At 33.0% G+C, this 14,340-nt stretch overlaps 1 protein-coding gene across 1 annotated transcript in view; it reads right to left on the reverse strand.

The window, feature by feature from the left end:
- Positions 1-14,340, reverse strand: part of GRIK2 (glutamate ionotropic receptor kainate type subunit 2) — a 353,523-nt gene that overhangs the window by 85,120 nt on the left and 254,063 nt on the right. The window contains exons 12-13 of the mRNA XM_059842388.1: positions 7,136-7,254; positions 3,217-3,434 (exon numbers count right to left, since the gene is read on the reverse strand). Of these exons, the coding sequence (XP_059698371.1) occupies positions 3,217-3,434; positions 7,136-7,254 (337 nt within the window). The remainder of the gene's footprint in view (positions 1-3,216; positions 3,435-7,135; positions 7,255-14,340) is intronic.

Raw genomic sequence — 14,340 nt, forward strand, 5'->3', positions numbered from 1 at the left:
TGGATGAATCCCACCCACTCCTAGATAAGTTATACCAGTGGTTAATGACTCTCACTCTTAAAATATGCACCTTATTTCTAGTCTGAATTTCCCTAACTTGAGCTATGAAACATTGGATCTCATTATGCCTTTTTCTGCTAGATTAGTGAGTCATCTACTGTCAAAAGTCTCATTCCCATTAAGGCACTTGCAAACCATGATCAAGTCACCTCTTAACCTTCTCTTCAGCAGATTAAACAGACAGATCTTTAGCCTCTAACTTATTTTCAGACCTACAGTCATTCTTTCACCTTTAATGAACCCTTTCCAATTTTAAGCATATTTTCAAAGTGTGATGACCAGAACGGGACACAAAAGTTCATTAGTATTTTCCTTAATGCCATACAAAATGGCACTTCCTACTTGATATTCAGTTATCTATATATCAGGGAATATAATATATACCATTTTAAACTGTTTTATCAGAGTCCTGTGCTTAAATGCTCTTTGTATTTTTCAGCATTCTCTATGAGATATTCAATTCTAGCAGAACCTTGTAATACAATTCCACTTAAAGTGTTATTTTAAAATAATTTCTTGCATTTTTATCTTTTTTTTAAGGAAATTACATTCCTGCAGTAATTAGCTTTTGCTGACTAGAAGTATATTTTGAAAACACGCAAATGCAGATATACTATGCTGACCAAAAATATAGTACTTTATTTTTTGATAACTCCACATCATTAGGGAAAAATACCTAATTTTACCATGAAGTTCATGATTAAAGACTATATTATATATATATATATATATATATATATATATATATATATACATGTTTTGTATATTGTATGTTTTGGCTTACCTTTCATGGAATACATATGTAATTAACCTACATTCCTTACACAGGCAGCTCTAGTGAATAGCATTTACATCAAGAAAATCCTAATGTTCTCCTGGAGATTGCTTCAGACAGTGAATGAATCAAATGGAATTGTATGGTTTTCATTTACTTTACCATTTAAGCATGATTTTCACTTATTGATAATCTGCAAGAATGGATGTAGCTACGTCTAATGCTTAAGTTTAAATTAATTTCATTAGGTAAATAATATCCATTAATGATAAAAATATTAATAATAGTAGCAAATAATATAAATTAGTTTTCTACCAGATGAGATAGTAAACAGAAAAATATTTCAAATCAATTTGTTCCAAGTTGGAACAGTTCTTAATTACTGCTTCAGTTTCATGTCATAAAACACTTGCTAATAATATCTGTTCACACAATAATCCAGAAAATATATGTTTTCAAAAGAATAAACCTTAATTTGATCTAAAATTTACCAGCTGAATAAATAAATCCTATGTTTTCCTATAAGTTTTCTTTTTCACTCATAGTGAAGGAGGAAAATTCATTAATGTAAAAAAAGTAATGCTAAATTATGTGATCTGACATCCTAAATCTGTTATGTTTAAGTCTAGGGTTATTTCAACTGCAGATAAAAACTTCAGTGAAGGATGTGAAAATGTTATTTCATTAGATAGATATAAGGCCTCTTTAGTTCTTGGATACAATGCACTAGATAATCACAAAATATATCTGGACAAGTGTAAACAGAAGAATAAAGAGAGCAGAAAGGAATAATTGGGCAGGAATGGGAGTATTTCATTAACTTGCAGAGGGAAAAAAGTCCACAGAAAGAGGAATAGTCTCTGCGCACTTAGAAATTTAGAAAACTTCTAAAATATTAGAAGTATTAAAAAAAAAAGAAGTGAATCAGAAAATTAAGGATGAGAAGGAAAACTAAATATTTAAAGTTGCTCCCTAATATTTCCACAGTGTTCACAATTTGAATCTGAAATAGAATTAGAGCAAAATTTTCTGCCATGCTAAAATTAAGTTAAATCCCTAGAGTGTTTTCTGGTAGTTCAGTAAATACTTTGTATTATTTTTTTATGTCTCAAGACAAAAATAATTTTGACTGGTTTAAAACACTCAGTCTTTAAACATTCAATGTCATTGCTTTTAACTACTTCAAATATTTCCTGACACAAAGAGATCTCTAATTGATTAGTTACTTGTATCAATTTCATCAGCTCTTTTTCCAATGAGTATTCTGAGAAAAATATTCAGAACATTCCCAATGCATGGTTTAAGTTAAGAAGCCTGAAACATTCTGAGATATTGGAGTTGAATGATTTTTTATTTCCAAGCCGAAGCTGAAAGACTTAGAAATTATATATTTTTCAAATTGAACTATTTGTACACTTTGATTTGATACAAGGTCTATGGTCATAAGATTAAATAGAGATTATTTAGCCTTGATATATAAACCAATCTTGCGCTCTCTAAATTTCATGAGAGAAACTGAGCACACAGTCTTTAATTTCTGTACCAGTTTAAAAGCCACCTTGGCACTAAGTTTGCTGATTACAAATGCTAATGTGACAGCCAACGCAGAGCTTTAGGTGATAGCATAATAATTCTTAAAACTAGGCTATATTAGCCAAAAAGTCTTCAGAAATTACCAAAGATCAGGCAAATATTGTTAAATGCCTCTCTGGAAGATCTGAGACACCTCTGTGCTATCCAACATAGGGAGTTAGAGAACAAACCATCTTCTCTCCTTTCATAAATATTTATCACTAATTTAAGTCTGTTTAAATGCCTGATGAATATAAACAAGAAATCTTTTCCTCTAATTCAGTATCTTACTTCATTATATTTCAAATTTAATTATCTTAGCAGCAGGTAAGAGAAACAGAAAAACTAGGATAATCTGAACTTTTTACATGGACCCAAAATTTCATTCCAAAGTTTCTCAAAATTATGAAGTCCAAAAAGTTTTCCTCAGTACAGCCACTAATATCCTTAGTGTTTCTGGAGTAAAGACTACAATTAGATATAATGCTGTTGCATTATAAATAACTTTTAGTATGACAAAGTTTAATCTTGTATGCAGCGATAGAAGATCTGAGGAAAGCACTCAGGTTTCTTCACATACTTCACTACTATAAATTCAATTCATTAATAGAAAAATCATCGAAAATATTTTTCTTTTCTCTGAGAGGTTTTTCATTTGATTCCTTTGCTATCTTTTTAATCAAAAAGAAAAAAGTTTCCTCTTGTTTTTTGTCAACATCAGGAATCATAGTAGCTGCCCTTCAATAAGGTGCAAGAGCTTACTCCCCAAAAATCAGGTTATAACATCTCAAACAGAATATAAAACTTACCTTGAAAAAAGTCATGGTTGCTCCATCTTCAACTGCCCCATACTCTATCTTTGTCTGCTTGGCCAAGTCGTCAGCAGAATCAATGGGGGACTCCATCCGCTCCACTGTCAGAAAGGCGGCTAGGTTAGCAGTGTACGAGGAAATGATGATAAGTGTGAAAAACCACCAAATGCCTCCCACTATCCTGGTGGAGAGGGCTTTAGGCATGAGCTCAGAACCTAACGAAAACCAGGGGAGAAAGGTGAAACGGATGTACAGAAAACAATTAATAAGCGTTCAGCACTTTTTGCCACAGTGGGGAAATGGAATCACTGTGCAAAAAAAATCTTTAAGCTACAGGTTTAGATGTACTGCTTGTACAAACACACACAACTGAAATGCAAAATAACTGGTTAAATTTATAAAGATATATCTTTTTGGAGCTGTGGGCATCAAAATATAGTAATGGGAGATTCAGTGATCAGTGCCATTTTAGAATTTCTAAACAAATATATATAATTCCCAAGACTAAAAATGCAGTTACTTCAACTTGTTTTCCAGAGAAAATAAGCAATTGATGAAGGTACCAGATGTGAAATAAAGGATTTCATATCTGATAAACAAAACCTTTAATCTAGTATAAATATGCTTTTTGAGTTTTTTTCATTTGCATTGTTTTAAAGGATAGTTTATTATATGTTGAGATAAAAAAAGTAACATCTCCCATCTCTATGTTTAGCCCCACAATTTCATATAAATATGGGTGGCTATGCTACACACTTCAATTTAATAGAATAGCAATAAAAATATTAGGCTTCTATGCATAAACTAGATAAAGATAGATTATAATGCATTGCTGGAGTTGCCTGCTCATGGCACTAAAGAATGGAGGGGGAGACAGACACTGTATAGTAATTTGCATAATTTTTAATGCAAATTTAGAGCCTAATGAGACAAATTGAAGCACATAAACTCCTATTGTGTCTAATTACAAAAAATAGGAATAAATAAAATTCACTGTAATATACAATTACAAATATTTATTGTAAATGACCATGTATGGATTTTTGTCCATAATGTTATAATTGAATGAAATGAAATTTCTAATGATGTCAAATAAACAATTTCAAGCTTCATTTTAAGAACTTTATGTAAGATCTTTTAGAAGTATCTGGAAACTTGTTTTCAAGGAAAGAGTTTCATCATATCCATTATACCATTGTACCGAAACAACCCCTTTTTGTTAATTGGTTACTATGTTTGCTCTTACATCTCCTGGGTAAAATGGAATGAAGGCAAGATGGACTATTTTATTCCTGTTAAATTTTAGTGCTTATATTGAATTAGTTAAGGAACTGGTCCAGCAAGGTAACACATCTTCATATAGGTGAAAGATAATGTCAAACTTCCAAACTCAATGTGAAAAAAGGAACAGAAGGGCTGGGGAGGGAGGGAGGAAGAAAACAAAAAAAAAAAAAAAAAAAAGGAAAAAAGAAGTGGTATCATAACTGGACTACTGTACTCAAAAACAGCCCATCTTACCCTGCAGTTCATCTTACCCTTGCTGTTTCAAACAAAAATGGCTGACAGACTTGGACATGACAGCCAACTCCAGCGCCAGACTCTGCCTAGAATTCTGCAAGGGAAAAAGTAGAAAAGTACCTGTCTGATGGAGTTGCTCCTAGGCCCTGTTAGTCAGACACTTAGACACCATAACACTGAGATTTCCCAACAAGCCCACTATCATTAACTCTTTTTAATTGCTCTCATTTCACTTTAAAAACCAACACCAGTAAAGTCAGAGAGGACTGGAAAGAAGAGAAGAGTGGAGACATTGGCCGCAGTTCCCCCAGTTTCCCACGAGCTCGTACCTTACCAAGGACTGAAACCAAGTGCCACCTGGGCCCATGAAACAGAGCCTGGTCAGGGGCTGACTGTCATGTACCCAAGGTAACGTCATGTCCAGCACTATATCCCACAGTTTCCTGGGAGCTAGAGGTGCCAGCAAGACATGCATGAGTTTCCTCTATCATGTATCCTCCAGCACTAAGCCAATCTTAGTATTTAAGCAGCATTTAATAAGTTGATATGAGCATGGCCCAAGCATTTCTATGTTGTTTCTAATGGAAAGTTTTTGCTATTAGGTGAGAACTTCCATGCTTGCCTGAAAGCCTACTTTTAGATGGCTTTAGGTTTTTGAGATTTCTTTTTAAAGCAATCAACAAAATCAAGACTGATACTGCATCCTTAAAATTGTGCCTTTAAGGTTTATTAAAGGATGAACTGAGTAAAGGTAAAACAATATAAGGCAAGGACAGAGGGTCAGCCTTAATTCTGAAAAACCGGTTTTCCTTCAAGGAAAACTATTATCCTCCAAAGATATCTTTTAAAATGAAGGTTGGGGTTTTATTCTTATTTTGATTCTCAAAAACAATGTTTAGATGCTACGGTCTTGCAAAAAGATGATACAAAAATCTAAATTGCTTTTTCCATCATAGAAGCATAAAGCCACATAAGAAATAAAACTCAGCATTGATGGAAATTCTGACAATCCTGAGAACTGTGAATGGAATTTGAAATACCTTCTTTCATTCCCCATCCTTTTTTTTGATGGCTTCCTTAAAAGCAATCATTATCTTACAAACACATATTTGGCAATTGTGTTTCAACTATATAATTTCTTGACATGTATATTGACAATCTAGTTGATGGTAAACACTTAGTCAACTGTAGACATATTCTTATTTCTGATTTTAAATGTTTTTTCTGATCTGAAATGTTTTTCTGAGCACAGTACTCTTCTTGCTGAGGGGTTAGAGACTTTTAAAGCCTATCTACCTGATTTGACAGAATATTTACTGCAGTTACAGGAAAGCTTCATGAAATCATTTGATGAGTTAAAACCAGGATTTATTTATAGCTGGTGTACTTATAATGGTAAGTTTTAAAAATGATTGCTCAGGTATATTCATTAAAACAACTCTACCAACATGCACTTGTTCCTGCCAACATTTTCTATAATTTTTGGGGGGATATGCAATGGTTATTTTTTCAGAAAGGAAAGCCATTCTTTTAATGGTTCTTTAATAGGACTAACAATCTTTTGTATTATGCTATACTGCCCAGTGAAATGTCAGCACAAAAAATGAATCTGTGCTATTCAAATGTGTCTGATATTATATGACTGTGTTCAAATCCTTATGGAAAAGGGCAATAAAATGGTGATATATTTTTATGGATCTATATATTCGGTATGCTTTCAAAATAAGAGGAGCATGGCAAGGAAATTACAGATTTTTAAGAACGTGCTTAAGCATTTTACTTAGACAGTTATAGTTAAAACTGCATGTTGGTTTTACTCTGAGCAATATGACTACACAGCTGCCAATTTTATTGTCAGAAATGGCATCAGTTTCTCAGTGCATGTATTGTTGAATATAGACATTGTTGAATGGTCATTCCAATTTTAAAAATATAAATTATGGCTGGACAGGAATAAATCTCCTATATTATTTTATTTTATAGGTTCTAGCTACTAGATAAAATCTTTCCATAGCTGAAAGGTTTCTAGACCAAAATTTTTAAAAATTATAGATTTTTACATTATAGTCTTATCTGATGAAGGTATACTCATTTTTAGGTTGTTTAAGTGGGGTTTTTTTAGGTAATGGACAGATTGGCTCATTTAGTAATGAGGTAAGAATTTTCTGTTTAGGAAATAAATTGTATGGGTGTGCTGTACTTTTTTGAGCTCCTTTTTTTTATCTGTCTTCAGGCTAATTTGTAAGGTGTTGGGAATGCCTGGATATTCATGAAAAAAAGCTGGTTTATGGCTACATGCACAGAGGCACCCATGCAAGTGACTTGCACCAGAGAACTGTTACCCCCAGCAAAAAGTGGGACATGGTGCCCAAGAGAAAGAGCAGACTGAGTCGTATACCTTGCTGCATGAGAGCTCCAACTCCAAACCAGAAACTATTTAGCAAGGTAAAATTGTTTTCCACCACGTCTGAATCAGGGTTGCAAGGATGTGGATTATACCACTCATAGGGACTAAACCTGTGGTAATTGACAGAAGAAAAAGAACAGATTTAAAATGCAGCCATCACAAAGTTTATCCAGCAAAACTGCTGTGAAAAAAAAGAAAAACAAGAGAGGTTATAAAGAAAATAGTGATTAAAAGTTTTTACAGTGCGATTGCATTATACTTAACAGCAATATTAAAAGAAAAAACAATATTGAAGATTAACATTCTTAACTGTTGCTGATACTGATAAAGCTGCATACAGATTGGCTCTGAAAGTTTCCAAGTGCCACCTGTAAACATCAAAGCACTTATTCTTTTATTGACACCAATAGAATTCAAGACAATTGGTCCCATTTAGAATTAAGTTCTTATAACCACTGTGTCAATATTTTGCATCTTGAAAGAAAATTAATATGTGTTAAATCACAGAAATTAACTAGAAAAATAATACATCAGGCAAAATGCTTTTTTGTCATCAAAATTACAAATAATGAATATAACCAAAAATAAATAATTAGTGGTAAAAGTGACATTGTTAATCACCAACTCCTACAATTCACAGAAAAAAAAAACACAATAGTAAATTAAAGGAATTGCATCCTGTCCTGTGAGGTGCACAGTAGCATCCCTGGAAAGGTTTTCCAAAAGAAGCTGGGGACACTCACAAGCACCTTGCAGGGCCAGGCTCTGAGAAAAGAAAAAAAAAAAAAAGAAAAATATAAACATAAAGGAAAAGACAATTTAATTAATTATCTCAAAAATAGACAGAACAGGGATAGTAGAAAGATGCCTGAGTCTGGCAATAGATTACAAACAGATTATATACAATCAATCTGTTCCAATTCATGGCTTTGCAATTGCTGTGCATTATGATCAGTTCATATCTATAATGCTATTTTATCAATTGTAGCTAAACCAAGCAAACATGTCTAGATAAATTATTCTATGTTACAATTTTTTTTGAAAAATAAAGATTTTCAGTTCTCTCTTCCTCATGGTTCTTTTGAAGAACTTTATATTTTAATTGCAATGTGCAGGATTATTCTAATCCTTTAAGAGCTTTAATCACCATGCCCGGACTTGGAGGCAAACTATTGAGAGGGACTTTTATTTTATGTTTAAATCATGTCTTCAAATCTTTGATAATGAATACAAGTGCAATATTTGCAGGTGCAAAATATATTTGAGTGAAAAAAATAAAAATCACAGCACGGTAGAATGGAACTAGCAAAAGACACCAGCACAATAATTTTAAAAATTTAAGATTTTAATTATTAAATCAATATTAATGTATTTTCATAATTTCTCAAATCATTAAAGCCACTCTGTTAAAAACCCTTGGATAGGCAGCCTTTATGAAAGAATGGTTTTGGTGTATTTTACAATCAAAGCTATCTGAATAATTCATCTGTCACTTTGAAAAATAAAATTTTCTTCACAATAACATTTCAAACACATTATAATACAGAAAATCAAATGTTCCACTTTGAAGCTCTTAATGTAATGTTAAAGCACCTCTCGTCTTAAAAGTGTCTACTTGACAAAGAACTGTTTCATTTGGATCTCCAAAGTAATACTGATATGCTGTGCAAAAATGTTGATTGGGCTCTAATTAACCATTGTGACCTGAATTCTTCTATTACTTTACAGTAAAACTAGATCAGAAGTTTCCTGTCTCATTAAAAATCTAAGTATCTTTCATGTCATGTTTTTGTCAATCCAACAAAACCTGGAAGCCAAGCGCTCGGTGAAACTGAAGCAGGTTTTTATACTCTTTTGCTGAGAGATATTTTAATATTAAACTGGAAAACATCTTTTTCTTGTGAGGACAATGTTTTCTAGACAAAACAAATACATTTTTTATTGAAATATATATTTTCAAGTGTTATTTACTGTAATTGTGACATTACTGAACAATCTAAAACATAACTTGGTAGTTTTACCTTTTTGTTCTGATGGCTTATCTTATTTAATAATTTTTATATTACTATGAAGCACAGAAAAATTTTCCATAGCTATAAAAAAAAGGAGGAAACAACCTACAAGACATACAAAATGGCTTTAGGAAAAAGAAACAATGTAATCTGAGTCCTAAAATTTTAGAATTCTCTATTTATACAGTAAGGAAAATTGGTACTGGCTTGTTATGGATAAATTTTGCTCCTTCTTATTTTAAGGATGATCTATGATATTAGATTGTCTAGTGTAAAAATCTTAAGGTACGGATCCTTTAATCATTTTTTTTGTATGTGCTACATGTTTCACGCTGCTTAGCCTATTGTAATAAATATTCATAAATCACAGAGTTACAGGTTCACCTAGCAGGTTTTATAAACCAGGATCATGCTCAGGGCAGTGTCCATTATTTCAAAACAAGGGACTGTTCAGTCATCTCTCAAAAACACAGAAAGAATAGAATTCCACAAATTCTTGGGAAAATCATTCCCATGATTCCCATGATAGCTATCATTGCATCTTTTTTTTTTTTTTTTTCTTTAAGTCAGGCTAGAACCTCCCTTGTTTCCAAGTATGAAGAACATCATCTTTTTTTTACCAGCTTCTCTTATTAAGAAGTGAATGTTAGGAAAATTCCTTCTGCCTGATCCCAGAACTGCTCACACTATTTAAATGTGGTATAATAAATGATATTATAATAATAATCACTTTCCTTGATTAATGGACTACCTTCCTATTAATTTAAATGCAGAACACTTGCTCAATCAAGAACAAGCATAAAGCAAAAAGAGAACTTCAATGAACAGATGCAATTTTGGAGATTGATTTTTCTGACCACGGGTAACAGGTACTCTTCCTATTTACCCATTTCTATTAGTGTTTATTCTAAAATTTCAGATACAGTCTCTTAATCTCTAACACCTTCAGGTATCTGAAATACTTTAAAAAATAGACTATAAATGAACTTCACAAAACCTGAGTTTCAAGTTTCCTAATTGCTTCTACCCACTGAAAAGGTACAAGTACTCTCCAGAAATTATTGGCTAGTGCAAGTAATGTTTAAAAGCCAGCTATCTCAGCAATTCACAGGAAAGATTTGTGTTAAATTTAATTCTGCTTTCGGAATATACCATGACATTAGAAACTAAAATTAGTACACCCAATGATCAGACAGACCTACTTCAGAACTGTAAATTCTTTGAGAGAGACTATAATTTATTATACTCTGTATTCACACAGCATTTGAAATAATAGTGTAGAAGCCCAGAAGAGAAGGGATCTTATGTGTGTGTCTCCAACGCCAGTAGTTGAATAGCCATGGAGCCAACCAAGGCTAAAAATATGTTGTGGTAAAGAACATGATGTGGCTGGAGAAGGAGAATATTGGAGATATGGCAGCATTTTTTAGGACAAATGTCTTTGTTCTGGCTGCTGAAATAAACACAACACAGTACAGTTCAAGTACAGGACAGAGGTCCTCTGACTTATCTCCAGGGTGGGGGAACATTGCTATAAAAAGTTACCTCCATGAAGCCCAGATGGTGCCCACAGGTCCCTGGACACCCTAGCAGCTGGATCAGTGCTGGAGTCAGGACTGATGATCTTTTTAGGCTCCTTGAGCCTGTTTGACTTCAGAACCTGTCATAATATTAACGGTGATCTACTGCTAGAATTTCTGCTTCTCTTTTTATTTAGGAGTTTGATGATGTTACCAGACTCTGTTAATTCTTGACCTGCAAGCACCCACTCCTCCCTTCCAGTGTCCAGTTTGAGACAAATCCAGGAAGAGGCATAACTTATTCTGGATGTACTAGAACAGCCTCTTCAGTTTTGGTTTGTAAATAAAAACACAGTCTCCCAGAGAGTCATGGGACTCAGTCTAGATGAGCTTAGATGTGCTTGTAGACGTGGGTATTTGTACACCCACTACACTTGGAGCAGTACATCCTGTCACACACTGACTGCTGCTTTCAGCTGCTTTCATAAAACTTGTGTGGTCTAGCATGTTCCATACAAATCAGCTCAATTCAAAGCTGTTGAGATTGTGTAAAGGGTACCCTCCACCAATTTTAATAGTTATCAAATCAAAACTATCGTCAGTTTATCTCTGACGATAGTATGAAGATAGTATTATGTTTTGAAAGTAAATTAATAGATATGGTTAATACAGACTGTAATATCTGGAGATAAAGATATTTTTAATTTAAGCTGTATATTCTGGAGAGCAATGCAACTTGTTAAAAAGAGCAGAAAACCCCAGACTGCAATTTAGAGAGAAGAGAAAACGGACTAGTGGAGTAATATTTGTAATTGAATTTTCATTATACCAAAACACAGCTGCCTAGGAATATTACACAGAACTGAATTTAAACCATCAGGGATACTCCTTGTGGGAAAAAGATGGCTTGGATACTTTAGTCTTACATACAGGCCATTCGAGTTTTGTGCGCTGCTTTCAGATATTTACAAAACAGGCACCAGGTACTGTCCTTCAATCATATTCAGCATGTTACTTGTTAAATTCTTATCAATAACTTTTCCAGATAGTCTAAACCATCTTTTTTCTTTTTCTTTTCTTTTTTTTTTTACTTTTTTTTTTTTCCTTCAGGATCCAAAAAACAAAACACAAGAGGTTCTTAAAACACAGGTTGATACTGAATATTTAGCTAAAAATCCGTTAGAGTTATCAGCTACCACTTTAGTGCCTGGACTTCAATTCTTATTCAAAAATCCATACTGAAAAATTTTTTCAACCTTATCTCTCAGCTGATACTGCCTTCTGTTCTGACCCAAATAGGAGCTACATAACAACTATGGAAAGGCTAATAAAAATTATGAGACAACAATCAAACACAATAAACTTAATTCATATTCTGATGAAGTCAGATAAAATACTTCCCTGTACTCATGGGATTATGCATACAGACAAAGAAAATAATGAAAACACAATTGCAAAGTATGATGCAAGTATAACTTTAAGGACTAATGAGATTATTTACTGGTAGCTGTGCTTAGTTTATTTAAATTACATTCTTTTTCCATGGTATTTCAAACACCATGTAACTATCGTAGTTTTTTAAATGAACAGGTAAATAAATTCGAATCAAATGGTATTACAAAAATACTGTCTAGAGCATGATGTGACTAATACATTCCTCATAGCCAGCAATATATGCCACAGACAGCACAAAATTACGCTGTGCATACAATTCCAGCAGTATTTCAAACCTGTCAAATTTCCTCACTTTTCTCTGCATCAGGCCTATGAAGAAAAGTAAAGAAAATATGATTACCCACTTACATAGACATCTCTTTTGCAGTCAGACCAAGAAGTGAGCAGACAACAGGTTTTACTGCAAAACTATTAACACAAAGATTTCACAAGCTGTAAAGCTTCATCTAATGACCAGAAATTGATAAATCAAAAGAATCTTACCCCATTTTCTTCATGAGTTGTGAGCACACTGATCCAGTGTTGGGTATCACTGAACACAGCAAATTATCAGCTCTAATCTCAGCTCTAGCAAATTACACATTCTCCCATTCACTAGAGCAGAATGTAGAATGATTTTTCTAGTCATTGTTTTACACAGTTTCTGTGCAGGACTGCACCTTCAATCCATATCTTACTGCATAAGAACTGACAAATTACAATATTTCAAAACTTTTCCAAGAATATCCAGGATGCTTTATCATAACCTACTACAATACTTAAGAATAAAACATGCTACTGCTTCCCTTCCTTAAAGCTTCCATTTCTTTTTTTCCTAAATTATGGCTTTTAGAAAAACTGAGATTTTGGGTTTGCCTCCTTCATTGTCTCACCTTGCATTGTCACACCTGAGAATTTCTGGGCTGTAAACAGAGATTGTAATTACCAGCACCCCTGCCCTGCTCAGAAACATTTCTCAGTGCAGTAATTGCCTTGCTTGCACTGTGGTCATCTTCCACATCATCTTCCCTCATATAGCTGCCATGATTTTGCTGCTTCCTGAAAAGAACTAATCACCTAACACCTCTTTTATATATTAAAACAAATCCCCATCTAAAGCAGTTGTATTGAATCATCTCCTCTCCATTGACTAGAAATTCAACCTAAAGGGCTTTTTACATCCCTAAAAAATATCTATAAGTCTTTTTAATTTGGGTGATATAATTCAATCTAAAGTCTAGAAATGCACAAGATTCATGTGCCAGTTCTATACACACTTTACAGAATTTTTTTATATGTTTACCCCAAATACCTTTAAATTGCTTATAGGCACTATTAATTTTAAACATCAACAGGATCTTGTTAAAGCTCATTGAATCAGAGATAAAATACAAATACACAAGCTACTGCAGGATCAGAACCAAAATCTTCATTATGTCCCATTTTTATTCAAGTTAAGCTTCCTGACTAAACGAAAAAAAACAAAAAAGACAAAAAAGGCCAAACACAATTAGCTCATAAGCAAATAATATAAAAAATTCTTTCATAAACTTCTACTATGAGCAACATGAACCATACAGGAGTAATATAACCCAGCAACAGGGAATATTTGGTGATTTTTGGAACTTGTCAATCTTTACTGCTGTAGTAGCTACTAGTCCTGCTCTAAAATCCAAAGAAATATAGGCTAGGGAGCTACAGAAATACGTAGGTAAGTCATAAGTAAAATCAGAACCAAAATTATAAAGGCTGTTTTGTTTGATGAAAATTTATTAAATAAATAAATTATATAAAAATTCTTAACTATTATGTGATAATTATAACTTTATGATAACGGAAACAGTTTGTTTTTACAGATGTGAATTAAGAGTTTAATAAAATCCATTACTCTTCTGGATTAAAGACATAGTATATTGCCATCATAATTAAAGATTAATGTATGATGGAAACAAGTGTAAAAGATACACATACAATATAATTTTTGAAGCACTAGTCAAGTTCTTATTGCTTAATTTATTACATATGCTAGTTTCAGCTCTTACATAACTTTTCAGTTTCCATAATATTAGTCCATCCTTTTCTTGAACAGAAGAAATGTCAATAGAGTAAATATTAAATGACAGTCAAGAATCTGAAGAAAACTTATTTAAAATTACTATCTCTTAATGCATGTGAACTTTAGAATGATTGTAGGGTTCTCCCACAATCAGTGTGTTTGGACTGCTGTTAA

Source organism: Haemorhous mexicanus, chromosome 3, assembly GCF_027477595.1.
Source record: "Haemorhous mexicanus isolate bHaeMex1 chromosome 3, bHaeMex1.pri, whole genome shotgun sequence".
In the NCBI taxonomy this organism is placed as follows: Eukaryota; Metazoa; Chordata; class Aves; order Passeriformes; family Fringillidae; genus Haemorhous; species Haemorhous mexicanus.